A 23,974-nucleotide genomic window follows, 5' to 3' on the forward strand; every position below is an offset into this window, starting at 1 on the left:
TAGCTGGGACTATAGGCTCAGCCACCACGCCCAGCTAATTAAAAAAAGATTTTTTTTGTAGAGACATGGTCTCATTATATTGCTCAGGCTGGTCTCAAACTCCTGGGATCAAGTGACTCTCCTGTCTCAGCCTTCTAAAGTGCTGGGATTACAGGTGTGAGCCAACACACATGACCTTGGAGGCAATTTTTAATCTGTTACTTATTTCTTCTGTGCCTGGGTCTCATTGTGCACATGTAGACACTCAACTGTAGAACAACCTGGGGAGACCATTATGCAGGACTTACGAGCAGGCTGAGAACTGACCAGTTTGCAGATCTGTTAAAGAGGCAGGCAGAGGAACTCCTCTTCTGGGAAGTTGGACACTGAACCTCTGTAACACCTATGTTCCCAAAGTCATTAGGGAGTCAAGTCCAATTCCTACTAATGCTTTAATTTATCTTAATAAATAATGCAGGCCAGGCATGGTGGCTCACACCTGTAATTCCAGTACTTTGAGAGGCTGAGGCTGGAGGATCACTTGAGCCCAGGAGTTAAAGACCCCATTTCTACAAGAAATTATTAAAGAAATTGCCAGCCATGGTGGTGTGCACCTATAGTCCCAGCTACTCTGAAGGCTGAGATGGGAGGATTGCTTGAGCCCAGGATTGTGCCACTGCACTCCAGCCTGGGTGATAGAGCAAGACCCTATTTCTAAAAAGAAAAGAAAAGAAAAAGAAAAAAGAAAGGAAGAATATGATAATTCTACTGCAACAGTGAAAACCCCACATGTTCAAGGAAAAACCCACATGTTCAAGGAAACATCTTAGCAGCACTAAATTTTTGGGAAATGGTCTTTCATCAAGTGATCTATTAGAAACATTTTATCTTAGCTGCATCAAAGATTAGTTTTTTAAGTGCTTTTGAGAATGTGAGTTATCTAGTTGTGATATATTTGGTCATCTATTTTTACTTCAAAGCATAAACCTTTTAAAATCAGTATGGATGAGCCTCCCTTTTTTCATAAACACCTCCAACAGACTTACAAGTTATATCAAGCCTCACTCTGATTAAAATTGGTATTTTAATTTTTAAAAGCATTTCCAGCTTGAGACTTTAGCTTTTTTATCCTCAACCCCACAACTCAGTGTCTCTTCATTTTCTGTGACAGATAAGAAAGGTGGTTCCCAGGTGTTCCTAAAAACACTCAATTCCTATCTATGTGTCTGCCAAATTCTACGACTGGCATTCATTCAACATTTAGCATGCAATTATGGATCAGGCACAGAGCAAAGAGCTCAGTGGAGGAGGTGCTTCATGGGTTGCTTTGCGTCTAAATCATTAATGGGTACTCTAATTCTCATCAAAACTGAAGGAGAAGCCAGCCAAAAAAAAAAGACTAAATTTCTTGTTAGAATACCAAGTTGCTACCCATTTTACAGTTATCACATATGAGACACGTGTAACCATAAGGGGACCAGATAACTAGGTAACTGCTGAGAGCAGTGGCATGCAGCTGTAGTCCTTGCTACTCAGGAGGCTGAGGTGGGAGGATACCTTGAGCACAGCAGTTCAAGGCTGTAGTGCTCTGTGACTGTGCCTGCGAATAGCCACTGCACTCCAACTTGGGCGACAAAGTGAGGCCCTGTCTTAAAAAAAAAAAAAAAAAGGCCAAGAAGACCAGATATTTAACTATGTTATGAGTGCATGGATGACCTCAGAAAGGCCAAAATCAAATACTATTTGTTGCTAAAACCCACTGTATTAGTCCGTTCTCACACTGCTGTAAAGAATTACCTGGGACTGGGTAATTTATGAAGAAAAGAGGTTTAATTGACCCACAGATCTGCAGGCTTTATAGGAAGCATGGTTGGGAGGCCTCAGAAAACTTACAATCATTGCAAAAGGTGAAGGGGAAGCAAGCACGTCTTACCATGGTGGAACAGGAGACAGTGAAGGGGGAAGTACCACACACTTTCAAACAACCAGATCTCGTGAGAACTCACTATCACAAGAACAGCAAGGGGCAAGTCCACTCCCATGATCCAATCACCTCTCACCAGGCCCTTCCCCTGACAAGTAGGGATTACAATTCAAAATGAGATTTGAGTGGGGACAGAGCTGAACCATACCACCCACCAAAACCTACTACAATACTGCATAGAATAAATACTTTTCAAGTTATTCTTTCTGAAAAACATTACCCCAAACATAAAGTCATTTTTTAAAATAACCATTTTCTTATCCTCACAGTTTCTGTGAGTACTGCAGGGATAGCTTGTATCTCCTCTATGACTTCTGGGACCTCGGGAGGAAGACTCAAGGATGTCTGGAGGTGACTCAATGGTGGGCTGGAATCATCTGAACACTTGCTTACTCAACATGGGCAGTGGTTGATACCAGCTGTCAGCCAGGTCCTCAGCTAGGATATACTACACATAGCTCTCCATGGAGCTGCTTGGGGTTCCTTTCAGCATGGCTGTTAGATTCTAAGAGCAAGTGTCCTAAAGAAAACTAGGTGGACAACTTTAATGATCTAGCCTTCTACTGTCATCACAAGCCTGCCAAGTTTCAAGGAAAGGGAGAAGAGATGTCCACCTCTTAATTAGAGGTATGTCAAAGTCACGTTATAAGAACAGCACATTGGATGGAAGATAATGTTGCAACCATCTTTGGGAAATAAAAATCCGCCACAAGTATGGAATAAATAAACAACGTGTGACTCAATGATATTACAGACAGGCTTTTCTCAAATATTTTGAGCTCTCCTTTAAAAACACAGATCGACGCATTTTTGCACCCCCTTGAGGTTAATTAAGGCCCGGTGACTTGCTTTGGTCAATGAAAGTGGATGGAAACAACCTATGTAACTTACTGCAGGAAGCATTTACAGTTGATCCTCATTATTCACAAATTCCGTATTTGCATATTTGCAAATTTGCCTGCTTGCTAAAATATCTTTGTAATTCCATAGTCAATACTCACAGCATTTTCTGGTCACTCTCAGACATATGCAGGCACAGAGCTTTGGAAAATACAGGTTGCCCAGTGTACACATTCCTAGCTGAAGGTGGATGAGGCAAGCTCTGTCTTGTTTTAGCTCTCGTGCGGTAGACAATGTCCATTTCACAGTCTTGGAGTGCCACCGTTTTTGCTTTTTTGTGCTTTTTGTTTGCTGTTTAAAACAGTCCTCAGGCGTATGGAGGCATGCACCTGTAATCGCAGCTACTCGGGCAGCTAGTGGGGCAGGAGAATTGCTTGAACCCGGGACGCGGAGGTTGCAGTGAGTGGAGATCACACCACTGCACAACAGCCTGGGCGACAGGGCGAGACTCCGTCTCAAAAACAAAAACAAAACAAAGCAAAAAACAGCCCCCAGGCTTAGGGCTGATGTGCTGTCTAGTGTTCCTAAGTGCAAGAAGGCTGTGATGTGCCTTATGGAGAAGACATGTGTGTCATTCAGTTATGAGTTATAATGCTGTTGGTTGTGAGTTCAATGTTAATGAATCAACAACACCTGTTAAATAAGATATATTTATGCAGAAACACACATAAAACAAGGTTATGTATTGACTGGTTACTGAAAATAGCGTGACCAGAGGCTTACAGGAACCTAACTCTATATTTCCCCTGGGAGCAATGGGTCAGTATTTGCTAAGTCGGTGTTTATGGTTACTTTAAGGAATGTAACTACCACAAATAATGAGAACTGGCTGTATTACTGGTATGGGTCTCTCAGTGCTCTCTTCCCTCGCCAGGGTGATCGTGGAGGCGCCACGCTGTACCATCTCGTGGAAAGGGGCTGTCCAAAATCCTCATTCAGACCCAGACAGGACTCTGCGTGAGCAAGGAATCAGCTGTTGCTTATGGTCAGTGCTATGGGAAGTTGTTTCCACAGCATAACTTAGTCTTTCCTCACCAAACACAATGCTAAATATCTGTTCCTAAAATACCACTTGTAAGGCCAGGCATGGTGGCTCAGGCCTATAATCCCAGCACTTTCTGAGGCCAAGGTGGGCAGATTACTTGAGCCCGGGAGTTCAAGACCAGCCTGGGCAATGTGATAAAACCCTTTCTCTACAAAAACAACCAAAAAATTAGCCAGGTGTGGTAGCATGCCCCTGTAATCTCAGTTACTCAGGAGGCTGAGGTGGGAGGATTGCTTGAGGCTGGGGAGGCCAAGGCTGCATGAGCCGTGATTATACCACTGCACTCCAGCTTGGGTGACAGAGTAAGACCTTGTCTCTAAATAAATGAATAAATGAAGAAATACAAAAATAAAATATTGCTTGTTAACTGAAGATAAATAGTACTTTTGAAAGACAAAAAGAAGAAACATTTGGGTGCTCTGCCCCTCCCCCATCAGCTCATAGATTTCCAAATGTGGAAAATAGAACTTATCTCAAAATTTGCTGTAAAGCTTAAATAAAATATCTGCTTCATAGTGTCACATAAACATTGATGAAATATAAGCTAATAAAAAATTACTTTAATTGACAAGAAAACTAAAACTAACTCAATTATTTTGAAATAACAATATAAAACTTGAATGAAGATTGTTTATGAACTTTAAAAAATTTAAAGTTTGTTAAACTTTATTAAACTTGTTCTAAACTGAAATCCTACGATTTTGAAATAAATCCTTTTCTTTCCTTCCTCTGTTCTTTTATATGACTAGTTACTGCCTTGTAAATACAGATAATGCAGCCTAGTCATCTGCTATTACCTTCACTAATTGCATATTCCAAACCCTAAAAAATAAATGTCTCCAAATTTAGCCTCAGATTTTCCGCAAATAAAATATTGCCCTCCAAAAATGACATTGATAAATGTAAAAATACTCTGTATATTAAAATAACAGATTTATTAAGCAATGATGTAAATTACATCCTTTTTCTTTTTTTAAAAAAGACCTGTGATAAAGTTGTATTTTCAGCTTTGCAAAGTCACCTAAGCAATGGATCACATCTGTTACATAGTTAAACTAAACAAGCTATTTTTAAAAATAAGTAAACATTCATTATTTAGCCTTTACTAAGTAAATCAAACTTAGCTCTGCATAATAATATATCTGACAGAACCACTAGAAAGTGCCATGAGTCCTCAGGCCACCGCACAGTTGTTTGGGCAGGGAAGGGCAAGGAAAAGAGAAGACATCAAATGCTTTAGAAGCACTAGGCCCATACAATGGTTATTTTCTGGCAATTAAAAAGAAATTAAGTACTGGTACATGCTACAACATAGAGGAAAACATTACACTAAGAGTAAGCATCCAGTTGCAAAATATCACATATAATTGTTTTTTTGTTTGTTTGTTTTGAGACGGAGTTTCACTCTTGTTGCCCAGGCTTGAGTGCAATGGCAGGATCTCGGCTCACTGCAATCTCTACCTCCCAGGTTCAAGCGATTCTCCTGCTTCAGCCTCCCGAGTAGCTGGATTACAGGCATGTGCCACCACACCTGGCTAATTTTGTATTTTCAGTAGAGATGGGGTTTCTCCATGTTGGTCAGGCTGGATTCGAACTCCCAACCTCAGGTGATCTGCCCGCCTTAGCCTCCCAAAGTGCTGGGATTACAGGCGTGAGCAACTGCGCCTGGCATAAATATCACATATTATAATATATGATTCCATTTGTACGAAATATCCAGAAGAGGCAAATCGATAGAGACAGAAAGTAGTTTCGTGGCTGCAAGAGGTTGGGGCAAGGGAGGTGAACAGTGATTGCTAAAATACATGGAGTTTCTGTTTGGACTGATGGAATATTCTAGAATTAGAATTAGTAGTAATGATGTTTGTACAACATAGTGAATATACTAAAAGTCACTGAATTGTACACTTTAAAATAGTGACTGATGCTATGCGAATTATATCTCAAAAAATATTTTAAAGCACCAGGTGCACTGTTTTAGTCTATTTTCTATTGCTTATAACAGAAAATCTGAATCTGGGTAGTTTATAAAGAAAAGCAATTTATTTTCTACAGTTACGGAGGTTGGGAAGTTCAAGGTCAAGGGGCCACATCTGGTGAGGGCCTTCCTGCTGGTGGGGACTCTCTTCAGAGTCCTGTGACAGCACAGAGCATTACATGGTGATGGGGTTCAGTGTGCTAGCACAGGTCTCTCTCCTTCCTCTTATAAAGCCACAAGTCCCATTCTTGTGCTAACCCAATAATCCATTCATCCATTAACCCATGGATGGATTGATTTCAGAGCCCTCACCACCCAATCACCTTTTAAGGCCCCACCTTTCAATACTGCCATATTGGGGATTCAGTTTCAACATGAGTTTCCGGAGAGACAAACATTCAAACCATAGCACACACCTGCTAGGATGATTAGAATCCAAAAGCCAGATAATAACACGTGTTGACGAGGATGTGGAGAAATAGAATGCTCATACCCTGCTGGTGAGAATGTAAAGTGGCAAAAAAACAGTCTGGCAGTTCCTCAAAAAGTTAAACATAAGAGACATAGAGTTACCATTTGACCCAGAACTTCCACTCCTAGATGTTTACCCAAGAGACATGAAAACATACATGCACACAGAAACATGTACATAAACATGTATAGCAGCTTTATTTATAATAACCAAAAGTTGAAAATGGCCCAAATGTCCCTCATCTGATGAACTGATAAATAAAATGTTTACCTAATGGACTATTAATCAGCTATGAAAAGAAATGGAGTACCTGCCACAACACAGATGAACTTTGAAAACATTTTGCCAAGTTAAAGAAACCAGTCACAAAGGATCACATACTATTATGAGTCCATTCATATGAAATGTTCTAAACAGACAAAACTGTAGAGACACAGAACAAATTCGTAGTTGCCTAGGCATGGGGAATAGGGAATTGGGAGGTGGTGGTTAAAGGTTACAGAGTTTCTTTAAGGGTGGGGAGTGATGAAAATGTTCTCACCTTGTGATGATGGTTGCCCAGTTCTAAATATCCTAAAAACTGTTGACTAGTTCACTCTAAATGGGTGAACTATATTGTATATGAATTATATCTCAATAAATCTCTTGGAAAAAATAAAGAATGCATCTAACAAAAAAAAAATGTAAGGAACATGTATTCCTTTTCCTATTGTTATAATAAAACCAGGTGGAAGAGAATGGTTTTAGCAGTTAGAAAAAAAAAAAAATACAAATCTGGGGTTTGGCCATGAAAAGTTATTTATAAAAATTAGAGAAGAAAAGGTAAGAAGAAGTTATTTCACATTACAGACCTCTCCCTGGCCCCAAAGCCTAATACGTGCTTACCAAGTCAAAAAAAGAGACACAGCTGATTCACAAGCTGAAGGTTTGAACTTGAACAGAACCCTAGGCAGGGCAGTGTCCCCCGCTTTCCCCCGCCCAGGTAACACTAGGCAGAGCACCAGAGAGTAAAAACTCAACACGGGGGAGGCTGGACCCTCAAGGTTTGGGAGTTTAAGCACCCAACTTCTGGCTCAGGGACTTGGGGAGTAGGGTAAACAAAACCTACTTGGAAAATAATTGGGGAAGAAAACCAAAAATTACCTTCTGCAGGGCTGGGGACAGGGAAGGAGGCAGGGCCAGGGAAAGGAGGATTTCATATCACTAATTTAACTTGGGAGGCTGTAAGGGACCATCTTCAACTGGCCTTAAGAGGAAAGCCAGATGGCGGATTGGAGAATCCACAGGAGGAAGAGAAGGAAAGGGAATGTAGCTGGTAGGATGCAATAGCCCCTTCCTTTCTGGGCACAGGAGGGCAGCCAGGGCACCAGGTCCAGGCAGTGACCTCACAACAACAGCAGTTTTTGCAGCTTAGAGATCAACCACCTGGCCCACCCCGCTATTCATTCTGCTCAGCGTGGGCTGGTGTAGCGCCACTCTCCGCCCCAAGGAAGCGGACAGCTCTGTAGCCTGGGGCCCTGCCTCTTCTTCTGAGGCAGCACTGCCTCTGCCCCCTTGGCCTGGGGCTCCCGGCTCTCAGGGGTAGCAATAGCCTTCCCTTCCTGGGCAGTGCCCTTGTCGCTGCAGGCACTGATCTCCCCCCACTCCTGCTCTTCCCCCATAGGTGTGGAGGCAGAAGAAGCACCCCACCCTCCTTCCCATTTGTCTTGAAGGACAAGCTGCTCTTAGAAAGCCTTCTTGAAAGAGATTTTTTTTTTTTTAAAAGACAGGTTAAAGTGCAGTGGCGTGATCTCGGCTCACTGCAGCTTCGACCTCCCCAGGCTCAAGCGGATCCTCCCAGCTCAGCCTCGGGAGTAGCTGAGATCACAACCCCAGCACATCCAGCTTTTTTTTTTTTTTTTTCTTGGAAGGCAGCTATGCTCACCACTATACCATCAACGGTATTTTATTGTAGTATTGTAGAGATGGGTTTTCGACATGTTGCCCAGTCTGGTCTGGAACTCCTGGGTTCAAGCGATTCCCCCAGTCTTGGCCTCCCAAAATGCAGGGATTACAGGCATGAGCCACCATGCCTGGCCTTGAAAGACAATTTCGTCTTCTTGGGAGTCTCCTTGCGGGGGAGGGAGGCTCCCCTTTGGCCTCAGCACCCTGGCTAGGGGGTGCTGGCTCCATGTTATTGCCAGTGGCCCCGGCTGCCTCTTCTGTTCACAGGGGCCAACTCCCCTTCACCCTTGGGGGATGTCACCATTGCTTTTCACGTGGCCACCCTTCTGTCCGTTGGTTTTCGCGTGGGGAGGGCCTGCTGCTTCTGCGGCGGCCCCGTAGCCCCGGGGAGCCTCGGAGCTCTGGCTTCCCACGATGGGGGTCCTCTGGAGGACGCCGGAGCCGCGCCGGGTCTCCGCCGCAGGGGACAGTAACGCGGGGTCGGCCTGGCGGGCTGAGCGCGGGTGTTGGGAAACAGAGCCGCACCTCGCTCGGCTCCGGAAAGCCTTGGTAACCAAAATTCTTGAAAAGCACTAGTGTCTGGCCTCCGCACTAACTCTCCCCGAGTCCCGTTAAGCCTGGGGGGATGACTCAGAGGGTTTGGGGTCCTGTCGGGGAAGTTCAGAAACCAGAACAGTTCCAGATTCTGCCCGTGTGTCTGTGGTCCCACCACCTCCTCCGCAAGGGACGCTGAAAGCTGTCTGGTACCTACGACACCTTCTTGGGATGAGTACGACCATTCGCCCTGGCTGAGCCCCAGGAGTGCGGGCACGGGCCACGGGGGGCGGGTCGCCAGGCACCCCCTCCGGCCTTTCTCTGCTCGCGGCGGCGCTGGGACAACCTCTTGGCGGCTCAGTGCCCGCGGTTCCCAGCGCGGGCCGGGCCGCGGCAGAGGCGCCCAAACCGGTTGCACAGAAACAGCGCCACCCGCGACTGCCCGCGGGGCCATCTTTGCCTGCCTTTCTCTCAGAAACAAGGGCAGGGACGGGGGCGGGAGGTGCCCCAAAAGAAGGCGGGCCGAAGCGAGGTGCGGCTCCCTGTCCCTGCGTAGGAGCCAGGGAAGGGCGCGCAACTCCGGCCGCAGCTGTCCCGGGTCGTGAGCCGGCCCCGCCTTGGTGACGGCGCCCCCTCGCGGTCCAGAGTTAGGCGCATCGGCGGGCTCGGGTCTCCCGCCCGGCGGGGAGGAGGAACAGGGTCTGCGGGGCGGGGACTCGGGGCCGCGGCGGGGCGCGCACACGCGGGTGGGACCGCCCGGGGTACGGGCCCTTGGAGCGGCTGGCCAGGCTCCCAGAGCGCCGGCGCCGCCCATGGCCGAACCGCTCCAGCCAGACCCCGGGGCGGCCGAGGACGCGGCGGCCCAAGCCGTAGAGACGCCGGGCTGGAAGGCCCCGGAGGACGCGGGCTCCCAGGTAGGCGCCGACCCAGGAGCAGAGGGGCTGGGCTAGCCTTCGGGCTGATTTGCCATGAAGCCAGCGGGTCCCATAGAGTTAAGTAAAAAGTACAATTCTTTAAATGGTCCGAGTCCCTACCCCGTATCCTACACAAACGAGAAACCCAGGTCATTTAGGTCTACCCTCCCCTCTACCCCAGCGCAGGTCCCATCTCAATTTCTTGTCTTTGCGGGGTGGTAGGGCGAGGAGGAACTGGTTACGTCCCAGAACGCGTGGTGGAACCCTCCGAAGCGAGGGGGTGTAATAGGTGCTCGTCTTTAAAGTGTGAATCGAGCCCCCAGCGTGTGGGGTTGGGGCCGCTGCGGTCCCTAATCGCAAGAAGGGGAACCTCGTGGAGGGGCACCTCCCAGACCTAAGGAGCGGGGATCTCGGGCTGGACCCCAGGGCGGTGCAGCCCCTAGACAGGTCGACCCGAGATCATGGCACCGGTATTTTTGCATCTCACTCCTACCCTCTTAGAATTGCTTCTCGAAGTTTTCTCTGTTCCGCTTTAGCCCGGAAGTTATGAGATCCGACACTATGGACCAGCCAAGTGGGTCAGCACGTCCGTGGAGTCTATGGACTGGGATTCAGCCATCCAGACGGGCTTTACGAGACTGAACAGCTACATTCAAGGCAAAAACGAGAAAGGTAAAAGCAGTTTTCCTTGTAATTATGCATATTGTGAAAGAGTCCCTGGGTTTCTTACTGAGTTTTAGCTTGTCAAAGAAATATCCTTTATAATAGAAAAATAAGCAAGTCATCAAAGACTTGTCTTGTTTTCAGACAAGACTCCTCAGGACCAGAGTTCCACTGGGTATTACTTTTCAACCTCTGTTCTCTGATTTTGCTGGATGAACTGGGGTTTGGTGTAACGTGTGATAAGTCCTTTTCCATAGCTAACACTTCAAGATAATTTGCTGACTGGTAGGATCAGAGACATTGGGAGGCAAGAAGGTACCAAGATTAGAAGCATCAAGTCATAGCTTTTGGTCTGGCTTTGCCGCTATTTATATTTTAGCAGGTCTCTTAGCCTGTGGGACCTCATTTTCTGAATTGTAAGAAAAAAGAGTTTACTGACCATGTAATCTCTAATTTCCCCTTTTATCTCTAAAATTAAGAATTTATGAACCCAGAATATCAGTATTACAGAAAGTGGTTTAATATGGGCAGTGAGCAGTTTAGTAATTTTGGCCTTACTGTTTTAAGATGAAAATTATCTTGAAGGTAAATATGTCAATAATGTGAAGTAAATCAAGAAACCCAGATCAAAACAGAATAGGTTAAATGTTTAAAGCTGTCAAAAATACACTAAGTTTGCTTTCATTTTTATGTCACAGAGATGAAAATAAAGATGACAGCTCCAGTGACAAGCTACGTGGAGCCTGGTTCAGGTCCTTTTAGTGAGTCTACTATTACCATTTCCCTGTATATTCCCTCTGAACAGCAATTTGATCCGCCCAGGCCTTTAGAGTCAGATGTCTTCATTGAAGATAGAGCCGAAATGACTGTGTTTGTACGGTAAGTGGTAGATAATTTATAGCATTGCTGACTGCTAGTTTTACTTACAGTTTAGCTCTAATGCAATTTCAAAAGGCTTTTCACCCTTCCATAAAATTAGGTCTAATGCATTTTGTGATGTTTTCCTACTGGCTTTGTTGTATCTGTTACTGAGGCCTGTCACAAGATAATAATCACTTCATTTAATGAGTCTATTGCATGCCCTTCATATAAGACACGGTGCAAATTATATGCCCCCAAAACAAAAGACTGCAATATAGTTAGATCTGAACAAAAGTACCTTAAACAAAAGTCTTAGTTTGTTCAGGCTGCTGTAACAAAATACCATGGGCTGGGTAGTTTATGAAAAACAGAAATTTGTCTCTCACATTTCTGGAGACAAGGAAGTTCAAGTTTAAGGTGCCGGCAGTTTCAGTGACTGGTAAGGGCCTGTTTCCTGGTTCATAGATGGAACCTTCTCAGAAATGTCCTCATGTGGTAGAAGAGGCAAGGTAGCTTTACTGGACATGTTTTACAAGGCTCTACCCTCATGACCTAATCACTTTCCAAAGGCCTCATCTCCTAATACTATCACATTAGTGATTAGGTTTTCAAAATATGAATTTTGAGGCCCAGCACTTTGGGAGGCTGAGGCAGGTGGATCACTTTAGCCTGGGAGTTAGAGACTAGCCTGGGCAACATAGCAAGTCCCCATCTCTACTAAAATATATATATATATATATATATATATATATATAAGCCAGGCCTGGTGGCACATGCCTGTGGTCCCAGCTACTTGGGAGGCTGAGGTAGGAGGATCACTTGGGCCCAGAAGGTCGAGGCTGAGTGAGCCGTAATTGCACCAATGCACTCCAGCCTGTGTGACAGAGTGAGACCCTGTCTCAAAAAAAAAAAAAAATGTATATATGAATTTTGGGGAGACACAAACATGGACTTCATAGCTTTCTGCCCTGACCCTGTAAAATTCATATCATCTCACATGCAGAATATATTCATTCTATCCCAATAGCCCCAAAAGTCTTAATTCATTCCAGCATCAACTCAAAAGTCTAAATTCATCTAAAGATCATCAAAATCAAATCTGAGGCTCAAGGTACAGTTTATCCTGAGGCCGATTCCTCTCCATCTATGAACCTGTGAAATCAAACATGTTATATGCTTCCAAAAAAAAAAATGGTAGGACAGACATAGGATAAATACCACATTCCAAAATGAAGAAATGGGAAAAAAGAAATGCGTAACAGGTTCCAAGTAAGTTCTAAATCTTCAGATTAATTTTCTGTGACTCAAAGCTTTTCCCTCTGGGCCCACTGGGATGAAGGTCCCACTTGTGAAGCTCTGCTGAACAGAGGTTGGGCCCCCAAGGCTTCAATTGGCCCTGCCCATGGCTTTGGAGGCCCAAACCCACTGCAGCTCTCATAGTTGGAGGAACCCCAGGGGCAGTCCTACCAGGCTCAAATTACACACCAGTGGCCCTCCCAGTCTAGTGTGCCCTGCTCCCACGGCTCTGTTAGCCATTTTCCCTATTGGGGACTCTGCAGTAGCTTTGCTCTCACTGTGGCCCTCTGCTTGGGTCACATATCCAAGGCCCTGGGCAGCTCCATCCTTCAAGGTGGAGGTAGCCACACCCCCACAGCTCGTGTACTGGCAGAGGTGGCACCACATGGATGCTGCTGAGGTTAACTGCCTGCACCTTCCGGGGGGACAGCCATAGCAGCCCAGGCCACACCTCAGCCCACTGGAGCTGAACCTGGGGCATCCAAGGAGGGCTGCACTGGAATGCAGGGGACAGAGTGGTGAGGCATTGTTGGCAGTGAGTTCCAAGGCCCCCCAGGTGCCCAAAGACCCTCCTTTGAAATTGTTCTGCCCCCGCCAGGCACTGAAACTTGGCATGTGATGGGAGAGGCAGCTCGTAATTTCTGAAATGCCTTTGGCACCGTTCTTCCATTATTCTGGAGAACAGGTCCTGGTTTCTGTTTAGATGGCAGTTCCACATTCATCTCCTTATCAAAGGGTTGCTTGGCCTTACCCTTGTTCTCTCTGGAACAAGCTTTCTCATTTTTTTTAATATGGATAGGCTAAGAATTTTCCAAATGTTTAAGTTCTGCTTCCCTTTTGATTAACAATTTACTCTTTAAATTCTCTCTTCTTATATTTAACTATCGAGAGCAGCCAGGCCACATCTTCCATTCCCATTTTGCTTAGAAAATGTTCACCCAAATATCCTGTTTCATAATTCACAAGTTGTACTGTCCACATTACACTAGGACACACACACAGTTTGTTTGCCATGTCATGACAAGGGTCACCTTTCCTCCAAGTTCCAATAAATGTTCCTCATTTCCATCCGAGACCTTATCGGAACGGCCTTTACCTCAAACCACCATGATCCAGTATGACTCCCACCCTCTCCTTAGACTGCCCTTGCCATCCTCAGCAGTGCCTCTGTATCTGTCACACGGTTACTGTCCTCTCCCATGTGACCCTTACAGCAGTCATGTGTGGACCAATCTGGTCCGTTAATACTTGCTTATCCTTTAACTTTCGGAGAGTCACTCTCTTGTCATTTCTGCTCTCCCATTTCTTTACCTCTGTTGGCCCCTCCTCAGCTCCCCACCCTAGGATCGCTGTTGATGCCTGTTTTAGACCCTTATTTCAGAGCTGACTTATTCTGGGCGATCCATACATATTGTTTCAACTCCCTGAGTCAAATGATTCTCAAATCTATTAAGTGTCTCCAGATCTGATTTCCCTACTTGTTGGACATCTCTCTTTGGGGTTGGGGGAATCAAACTCAACAACCCTAAAAATGAGCCTTCCCCCAATTCCCAAATCTTCTCTGATCTTATAGTGCCTGTCTCAGTCGAGGGCCTCATCAGCCAGATAGGTTCCTTTTTTTTTTTTTTTCTTTCTGAGACAGGGCCTTGCTCTGTTGTCCAGGCTGGAGTATAGTGGCATAATGATATCTCACTGCAGCCGAGAACATCTGGGCTCAAGGGATCCTTCCACTTCAGCCTCCTGAGTGGTGTGTGCCACCACCATGCCCAGCTAATTTATTATTTTTTGTAGTACGGGATTTCACTATGTTGCCCAGGCTGGTCTTGGACTCCTGGGCTCAAGCAATCTACTTATCTCAGCCTCCCAAAGCATCGGGTTTGCAAGCATGAGCTACCATGCCCAGTCAAGACAGCTTCCTGAGCAAGGAATTTACCGTCACCATCAGCACACTGTTCCTGACAACTGGTTCCCAAATCTGGCCCATTCACCTCAAAAATGATTGAGGGATTTGTTCCCTTCTCTCCTTCACCACTGTGACTTACTCGGGTCTTCATCTTCTAGGGACCGCGCTAAGTCATCTTTGTGTAGCCTAGTTCTCAGCACATGCCTGACACTCCCAGTGGATATTGGGATGTTGATTGATCTCAACTGAATAATTTCTTGACTATTTCACTTCAGTAGCCTGCAAGCCATCTTCCCTGCCACCAGTCTTTTCCTCCCCTCTTCCACACTGGGACTGTGATCTTTCTTACAACAATGACAAAAGCCCCAAATCTCTGTCGGATTCCTCTTGTTTCCCCAGGGAAGCTCAGATTGTTGACACAGTGCACAGTGCCACATATGACCTGGCCCAGCTCTGTCTCCAGCAGCTCCCCTTCCCATCACTTGGGCTTCTCACCCTTCACGGACCATGCCATGTTCTTCCACATCTTGTTACCTTTGACCTCAGGCACATTCGTCCACTTTTCCTTGCTAAAATTTCCTTGTTTTAAAATGCATATGATCATAGTACTTACCTATCTCATAGGGTTGCCATGAAGACCAGATGAGTTAATTTGTGTAAAACACTTGGAACATGAGCATCAGGCATTCCTAGCTCTAGCACTCTCTTTTCACTCTTTCTGGAGAGCCCACTGCCACCCTACAGTGCAAATGACACGTTTTCTGTGATGCCTTCTTCAGTTTCTCCACCTAGCTAGCTACTCTGTCCTGGTGCCCTTCCTTCTATTCTTCTTCTTCTAAGTAATAGTGACTTATTTATAGACGGAAACGTCAAGAATATGACAGCGTGTTACTATGTCCATATATTCCAGCCCCTGGCAAGGCAGGCACCATATATGTTGTCTGTGTTCTGAATAAAACTATGACTAGATCATTGTGAAACAACACACATTCAGAGAACAAAAGCTTATTTCTAATTAAAGGGTTCAATATTTGATTTTAAGGGAAAATGAATTTGAAAACAAATTCCTTTCAGGCAGAACATGCTAAGCATTGATTATTCATTAAGGAAATAAAGAATACATTTAGGAGCCAAAATGTTTCTTTCTTTCTTTTTTTTTTTTTTTTTTTTTTTGAGACAGAGTTTCACTCTTGTTGCGCAGGCTGGAATGCAATGGCCCAATCTTGGCTCACTGCAACCACCGCCTCCCAGGTTCAAGGGATTCAAGTGCCTCAGCCTCCCGAGTACCTGGGATTACAGGTGCCCCCACTATGCCCAGCTAATTTTTGTATTTTTAGTAGAGACGGGGTTTCCCCATGTTGGCCAGGCTAGTCTGGAACTCCTGACCTCAGGTGATCCACCCACCTTGGCTTCCCAAAGTGCTGGGACTACAGGCGTGAGCCACCATGCCTAGCCCAAAATGTTTCTTAACCCGTGGTTCAGAATTATATTCAATCGACATGAAAACGATAGAACAGAAGAGTTATATCAACTCACCTGCAGTGTTTTATTTTGTATACATGTGCACGCAGAGATTCCTACACTTGGCATGATTAAAAGGGAACTGCATGCCAGGAATGGTTCTGGGTGCTGGGTAGACATCGTTATATAAAACAGACATGGTTTGTACCCTCGAAAGATGACACCTCATCTGAAGCGTGGTAGGATTGATTTTTTGCACTGGCACATTGATAACAGAACTTACACCAAAGAAGGCATATTAAGAAAATTTTTGTTTCTCAGTGTTTCTTATTCTTCACCCTCAAAATCAAATTCATCATGCTTGCCTGTCAGCAGCTCAGCTAGGTCAGTGCTGTCATGATTTAATCTCAGGATGTTTTTGTTTATATACTGTAAAATCTATACTTAAACTTTTATTCTCTTTTCCCACTTTTTGTTTTAAGCTTTTGACTGTCTTTTCTTCCACATCCCCATAGCAACCTCCTGCTTGGATCCTTCCTCACCAGTCTATTATCTATCTGCCTATATTCTAATCCAGATCTGATCAAGTTGCACATTTCTGCTCAACATCCTTGAAAATAACCTCAAAAGGCCTTAGGCTAATGCACAGGGTTCTGCCTTCTAGCTCTGACTCACCTTCCTGGCCTCATTTTATGCCTCACTCTGAAAACATTTGGTATTTTTAGATTTATGGTCTCTTTCCTATCACTCCCCTTTCTTTGTTCAGCAAAACCATCCTCCATTCAGGCCCAATTCAGATGACTCTCCTTACCCCAGATGTAATCATGTCCTCAACGCTCCCACAACACTTTGATCCTGTCCTTGTTTAAAACCCTTCTCAGAGGCCGGGCATGGTGGCTCGTGCCTGTAATCCCAACGCTTTGGGAAGCCAAGGCAGGTGGATCACTTGAGCTCAGGAGTTTGAGACCAGCCTGGGTAACATAGTAAGACCCTGTCTCTACCGATTTTTTTAAAAAATTAGTCCATTGTGCACCTGTGGTTCCAGCAACTCGGGAGGCTGAGGTGGGAGGACTGCTTGAGCCCAGGAGGTCAAGGATGCAGTATGCTGTCCTACCATATTCCAGCCTGGGCAACAGACAGAGTGAGACCCGGTCTCAAACAAACAAACAAACAAACAAACCAAAAACCTCAGGATGTATAGAGAGAACTGCCAAAATGTTTCTCTCTTCCCTTGGATCATACATTCAGAGAGGTGAAAACTATATCATATTCATCTGTAATCCAGCGCTTATTCTTTTCCCTAGGAGAGGGAAAAAGGGGCAATGTTCAAGTGAAAACTGAGTCTGGAAAAGGGGCTTCTACAGGGGTGTCAGTATAGTTCTCGGATCAGCAGCACCGGCATGAGTGTGGAAGCTTGGTAGAAATACAGACTCTCAGGCCCCACCCCAGACCTGAATCTGCATTGTAGCAAAATCCCCAGGTGACCTGTATGCACATTAAAGATTTGAGAAGCACAGGGTAGAGCACTTGAGATTGTGTAGGTTCCAAATCCACCTGTCAACAGATGGGAGGAGGGGATGCATCCTGCTGGGTTTCCTCAGTGCTTCTGAGGTCACACGGAGACCAGGAATCACAGGTAGGAGTGGTCAGTTCATCTGCTGACAGAGAGTAGCTTTTTTTATTTTTATTTTTTGAAAAAGAGTCTTGCACTCTGTCGCCCAGGCTGGAGTGCAGTGGCATGATCTCGGCTCACTGCAACCTGCACCTCCCAGGTTCAAGCGATTCTCCTGCTTCAGCCCCTCAAGTAACTGGGACTACAGGCGCCTGCCACCATGCCCGGCTAATTTTTGTATGTTTTTTAGAGATGGGGTTTTACCATGTTGGCCAGGCTGGTCTCGAACTCCTGACCTCAAGTGATCCGCCCACCTCGACCTCCCAAAGTGCTGGGATTACAGGCGTGAACCACCTCGCCTGGCCAAGAGGGAGTAACTTTGAAGTTGCACTTCACCCAGCATTCACGGTACCAGCACCCGCTTTTTGCTTCAGACCGACATTCACATCAGTATTAAAATCATTCACGGTTATTTCCTTTCTCCTTTGTAGGTCTTTCGATGGATTTTCTAGTGGCCAAAAGAATCAAGAACAACTTCTGACGTTAGCAAGCATTTTGAGGGAAGATGGAAAAGTTTTTGATGAGAAGGTTTACTACACTGCAGGCTACAACAGTCCTTTCAAATTGCTTAATAGAAATAATGAAGTGTGGTTGATTCAAAAAAATGAACCCACCAAAGAAAACGAATGAGAAAAATGAAGTTCCGCTGTCAGAGGCAAAACGTCTGTTTATCATAGACACCAACATGACCTCTAAGTAAAGTGCGTGTCTAGTGTCTTCTATTGAGAATACTACTATTAATGAAGCTTACTGCCAGTGTGCCTTTTTAATGCTTGAAGTTTTACCTACATACACAGGTAACAGAGGACAGTAGTGTGTAAACATATAAATTGGTCATAACTATGGCGGTCTTTATTTCTGTGAGGATCTAGGGAAATTTCACGTCACTTCCCTCTTCTTCACTGCATCACAATCATATTTCCTTTTTTTCCTTGGATTTGTGTCAGTTGGATGATATCCCCTCCAGATAGTATCAATAAAAATGTTAAAGATTTATCTTGTGTGGAACCACTAGGCTGTCAGGCCCGGAGAGGTGAAATTCAGTTGGACACAAAAATCAAATTGTCTTTTGTGGCTGCCACCATTACATTCTCTGTTGTATGTATTACATTCCCTCCCGCATCCTCCCACTGCCCCACTGCCCCACTGCATAAGAATACTCTATTTAACTCCATTTAAACGTAGTGAATTCATTCCTTTCTTTCTAGTCTCCACTTAACCCCCTAAAAATCTTGCTTTTTCCCCTAAACATTTCACTGTTAACTGTCACGTATTTTCATTCATTCTTGAACGCATTGTAGGGAGCCCCTGCTCTGTTCCAAGCACTCTGCTAAGGTAAGAAAATCTGTGTCCCAAGCCCCTCATCACTGACTTCCTCTTTACTAACTTCAACAACATCTTTCCACCTCCTTAACTATTTCATTCACCTTCCCACTGTGAACACGACAGATAAGGCCCCTGGCCTCATGGAGTTTACATTCTAGAGGGTGAGGGAGCTCAACACAAATAAGATACTTGAAATTGGCAAGCATGATGAAGAACTGAAATAGGGCAGTGGGGTAGAGTGTGGTTAGGTAGGGTGTGGTGGGCATCACATAAGGTGGTCAGCAAAGGCCTCTCAAGAGACAGTTGAGACTTGAATGACGAGGAGGAGTCAGATGAAAGCCACGGGCAGACGTGACAGTGTTAAAGGGAGAGGCCATGTTTGGTACCTAGAACAAACAGCTGCACACACTGCTTGCTGAGCAAGAGAGCACTGTAGGGCACAGTCTCTCCTGATAAAGAAAACTGCTGACCTTAGGCAGGGTTTTAGGAGGGATTAACAGACTTTCACAAGCATTTAGGAGTTGATCGAGCTTTAGTTGTGGAGATGCAGTTACCAGAGTGAGGCCGCTGCTGATTAGCATGATTTAGAAGCCTGGTTTGGAGGTGACTGATGTGAAATTGTCATTGATTGTTTCTGGTACTTAATTGTTACTATGACCAAAGCATGGTCAGTTTTATTCTGGGATTTGAAGTTGTGGCAGACAACGTGAGGTGTGGCAGACAACGTGAGGTGTGCCACTCAAATTTACCTTCAAGAAAGTACCAGCCACCCAGTTGTGAGGCGTGTGGTTCGCTGACAGTCTCCCCTGTTACTGTCTTCAGGGTCCACGCCAGATTTCAAGATAAGGACACACTAGTCTATGGGAGAGAGGGGGACCTAGTCAAAACTGAGCAAGGCAGTGGTAGCTGACAGCATGCTTTTTTTCTGGCAACTTCCAGCCAATAACTGAGCAAGGTGGTGGTATAAGACCTAGTCATTTAGGCCAGGTGCAGTGGCTCGCATCTGTAATTCAGCACTTTGGGAGGCTAAGGTGGGAGGATTGCTTGAGCCCAGCAGTTCAAGACCAGTCAAAGCAACCTAGTGAGACTGTCTGTCCAAAAAATAAAAAAGTAGCCAAGTGTGGTGGCACACGCCTGTAGTCCCAGCTACTTAGAAGGCCGAGGTGAAAGGATTGCTTGAGCTTAGGAGGCGGAGGTTGCAGTGAGTCATGATCATGCCACTGCACTCTAGCCTGGGTGACAGAGTGAGACTCTGTCTCAGGAAGAAAAAAAAAAAAAAAGACCTAGTCATTTCTACCAGCTTGAAACCCCTCTAATAAACAGCCTCTGCTCTGGAGGTTTTTGGTGGGCTGGTAGAGACTTTGTTAGATTCTACAGTTCCTCTGCTCAATCCTGCTTTTCCCTTTTCCTTTCAGAGATGTCACTTCACCAGTTTTGTACTCCTAACTCCATCTCAGCCTAAAATTGGCACAATTGGTACCAGTGGCCCACGAATGTAGGTGGTAAGACAGCATTAGCAGGCTGAGTGACTCACTGGCTGGCTCGGAGGCCCCCATCCCTGGTGGATAGGTGACACAGACAGTCCCTGGCACAATGATGAAGACTGCAGATGAAATGGCATGCTGCTACAAGGGAACACAATGACTGCTGGGTGATTTGGGTGTCTCAAATATGGGAAGGGTGGATGAAAGAGACAAGGACAATGGGCTTCCATGGTTATTGCTGAGCTGGATTGACATCCTGCAAGTGGATAATGAAAAACTGAGGTCAGTTAACAAACAAAACCAAGTGTGAGCAGCAGAGTCTCTGTGGTAGCTTGCCAACAAGTCCTCATCTCATGCTGTAGCCAAGCAGAGCAAGCTGAAGGTCAAGCACAGGATTCCATGGTAAAGGTAGCTAACAGCCAACAGATACTCAACCAAGCCAGGCCTGTTAGATCAAGGTCAGAATCAAACGTGGGAACCTAAAACATGGGATGGGGGCATTTAGTGGATATCCCCAACCATTTGACTCCCTAGGAGACTCCTTGAATATTCAGAGCCTGCAGAAGAGGCCCACCCTTCCCCATGAAGAGCTGGCAGTACCCTCCCTCCCTGCCTCTCCCCTAACACAAGGGGATTCAGTGTCCAAGGTCTTTCCCCATGAAGCAACAGGTGCCCCTCAAGATTGGTCCCTCCCCTTCTCCTGGCTACCAGGCCTATAACAAGACTTAAGTCAGAACATAACTGATTGCAGCTGAGGGGTCTGATGAGGGAGAAATGGACTCTATGCCAGAGGAGCCACCTAACCTGGTGGCATGTACTGCAGGCGGCAGGGGTATACTCTTGGGACTGGATCCCGAGGGTGCTTGGTCAAAGGGGCTGGGTTTTTACAACTAGATAAAGGAGAGGGTATATTGACTTGGGGCTCTCAGGATACAGGATTTCACACCATGAGAAACATGCCAGGAGATAATACAGACTCACTGCTCTAGGGTGGCTTCATAGAAGCCTAGAAAGAGTGATCAGAATGTTGAAATGCCTGAATGGCTGGGACAAACAATAGAGAAAGGAATGAGAAGGCTCAGGGAAGGGAGCCTGCTGGCATGGATACATGAGGCAAGGGGACCCATCAGACAATTATGTTCCACGGGAAGGCCCAGGGGACCCATCCTTCAGCAAGGCCGCTGGGAATGCACTGGTGAGCAGGCTTGAGCATCATGAAGGAGCTCAGCAGTGGCTCTCCTCGGCAGGCTGGGGCTGGCAGGAAAGGCTGTGATGGAACTTCGCTTGCTGAGAGCAATGTGGATGATGATAAGACCTTGAAGAGCCCAGGTGGAAGTGCCAGCCACAGAAGCCAGGGTGCCATCAGTATCCTGTTAACCACTAAGCTCCAAATGGCAGCCAAGGGGCCCTGACCTGTAAAGTCTCATGGAAATAGTTGGTAGAACAAGGCATTCCTAGGGACAAAACAGCTGACTAATCAACAAGGGTAAGGCTTTATAATCAAAAGCAAGCAAGAACTGATGAGCAGGGGACTGAGAGAGATCACTCCAATTAAAAAACAAAAACACGATTCCTTGCCAGTTTCTAGTTCAGTTTTCTGACCCAGAGCTCATTAATTGCAGAGGTGACTGCACCCTAGGGGAAAGTTTCCTGCAACATTTCAGCAGGTGTACACAGTAATGATCCCCTCATTCTTTTTCTAAAGGATCTATGGCCGTTTACTCAGGTGGCTCTACCCTGGGGAAAGAGGAATACCTGGATACATCAGGATCCAAGTTAACATCTGATACCCACTAACCCAAAGTGTCATTACAGTTCCTCCTCTTCCCATTAAAATGGGAGCATACAGAGGTTAGAAAGTAAATGTAGTTCTAATCAAAGTTTGGCTTACAGCAGATCTCCTGGGCCTGCAGGTTATCTGATTGGTTATCTGCCTAATTCCTGAATGTATAATTGAGACTGACATCCTTGGCAGGCAGCATAACCCCTACATTTGTTCCTTGACCTGTGGGGAAAGAATATAAGCTTCTAAACTCCATCTCCTCCAATCAGGGCAGTAAACCATAATCAATATTGCCTTGAACAGTGTTTTTTAAGCACCTCAGGTGAACATCTGCTTTTGGCCATGATGATGAAATGGGAACCCAATTTACCCGTCCCTCTTAAACAACTAGAAACGCAGACAAAATATATGAAACAATGGTTTTCAGACACTGAAAGTTCATAGGACAGGACTGTGATCTCTGAGAGAAGGGGGAATAATGAAGTGAGTCCAGTGATTGCTCAAGCTAATGGCCTGGAGGCAGTTTCTAGGCAGCAAAGCAGGGAGGGAAGAGCCAGAGACCAGTGGTCCTGTTGTGTTGAGGAGCTGGAGATCAGTGTTACTGGAGGCCAAGGTGAGTAAGTGAGAGGAGAGAAGGAAGCAGCACACACATACAGTGCTGTAGATCTGCAGTGGGTCCCCTAGAGTCCTTGGTTGAGTGAAGGTGTAAGAAGAAACTACCTAAGCCAAGAAATGAGTAACTGGAAAGTAGTAGAGTAAATAATTTACAGATCATCTACAGGGCTGTGAAAAGTTTGGGTTTCCATTAGCCATAGTAGAAATAACTCATAATGCATGGGTCATCAGGTGAAATCCTCCAAAGGGTGGTTTTGAGGTCAAATTGTTCCTAGACCAAAGGCTTCTTTGGACTTCCCCTAAAAAAGCTTAAAGGCAAGCCTTGGAAGGATCAAACTAATTTCAAGAAACTTAACTGTGACTCAGAATAAAGCCCAATACCATTTACAGGAATATAACAAAATCCATCAACAAACAACGTAACACTCATAATTCCCAACATCCAGTTAAAAAAAAGTACTGGAAACAAAGAGAAATATAAATTATGGCCCATAATTAGGAAAAAAAAAAAGTAATCATTAGAAGTAGACCCAGAAGTGACACATATGAAGAAATTAGCAGCTTAAATTATGTGATGTGGCAGATCTTATGTACTGGAGGTAGGGGGAAAGAAGATGCAGTGTGAACAGATGACAAGGCCCAGTGAGAGAATCACAGTGCAGGTCCCGCAAGGTGGTTCTAACTGCAGGAGAGAATCATATGCTTTTTGTAAAACAGCCTCTGCTGTGCTACTGGGCCCTGGTAGACGCGGAACTTTGAGACCCAGTGATGCTGTATCCAGAATTGCCCATCTTAACTGGGTCCTGTGGGAAGCACCAAGTCATAAGCTAGTAGGATCGGCAGCCGTCCATTGGAAGATGGAAATGATATATACAGGAGCAGTTCCAAGCTGGACTGGAGGACATAAGCAAACTGCAAGAGCAATGATCCCAACCACCATGTCTGAACAGTGGCACCTACATCACCCCTCCCTGTGGTTGTTGGAGGACATATATAATCCGCTGAAGGAAGAGGAATGCATGGGCTTGGTTTATTGATTAATCATCTTATTCTGTAGTTGCAAGCTGAAAATGGACCCTCACTCAAAGGTGACATTGAAAAACGGGAAAAAAATTGCAATCTTACTGTAAAAACCAGGCAGAATTTTTTGAGGTACACTG

The 23,974-nt window shown here is 45.4% G+C and overlaps 1 protein-coding gene and 1 pseudogene across 3 annotated transcripts; one reads left to right on the top strand and one right to left on the bottom strand.

Moving 5' to 3' along the window:
- Positions 1-7,796: 7,796 nt before the first annotated feature.
- LOC112622686 lies at positions 7,797-8,715 on the bottom strand (annotated as a pseudogene).
- On the top strand, positions 8,690-18,600 carry HEBP2 (heme binding protein 2). Of its 3 annotated transcripts, none has more exons than XM_025384219.1 (4): positions 8,690-8,851; positions 10,287-10,422; positions 11,112-11,292; positions 18,038-18,600. In XM_025384219.1, the coding sequence occupies exons 1-4, from the start codon at positions 8,717-8,719 to the stop codon at positions 18,234-18,236; spliced, it is 651 nt and encodes a 216-aa protein (XP_025240004.1). In that variant the 5' UTR covers positions 8,690-8,716; the 3' UTR covers positions 18,237-18,600. The 3 variants fall into 3 exon arrangements, with proteins under 3 accessions (XP_025240004.1, XP_025240005.1, XP_025240006.1); XM_025384220.1 differs by lacking the exon at positions 8,690-8,851 and adding an exon at positions 9,353-9,750 and having other exon boundaries at positions 11,112-11,174; XM_025384221.1 differs by lacking the exon at positions 8,690-8,851 and adding an exon at positions 9,461-9,750 and having other exon boundaries at positions 18,038-18,596.
- The last annotated feature ends 5,374 nt before the right edge of the window (positions 18,601-23,974 follow it).

The sequence above is a fragment of the Theropithecus gelada genome, chromosome 4 (genome assembly GCF_003255815.1).
Source record: "Theropithecus gelada isolate Dixy chromosome 4, Tgel_1.0, whole genome shotgun sequence".
Taxonomy (NCBI): Eukaryota; Metazoa; Chordata; class Mammalia; order Primates; family Cercopithecidae; genus Theropithecus; species Theropithecus gelada.

Bases quoted from the DNA above. Each gene is read 5' to 3' on its own strand.
- HEBP2 (XM_025384219.1), top strand. From the start codon at position 8,717: ATGGGGGTCCTCTGGAGGACGCCGGAGCCGCGCCGGGTCTCCGCCGCA. The intron at 10,423-11,111 runs GTAAAAGCAGTT...TTTATGTCACAG, and splicing joins TCAAGGCAAAAACGAGAAAG to AGATGAAAATAAAGATGACA. The intron at 11,293-18,037 runs GTAAGTGGTAGA...TCTCCTTTGTAG, and splicing joins GAAATGACTGTGTTTGTACG to GTCTTTCGATGGATTTTCTA.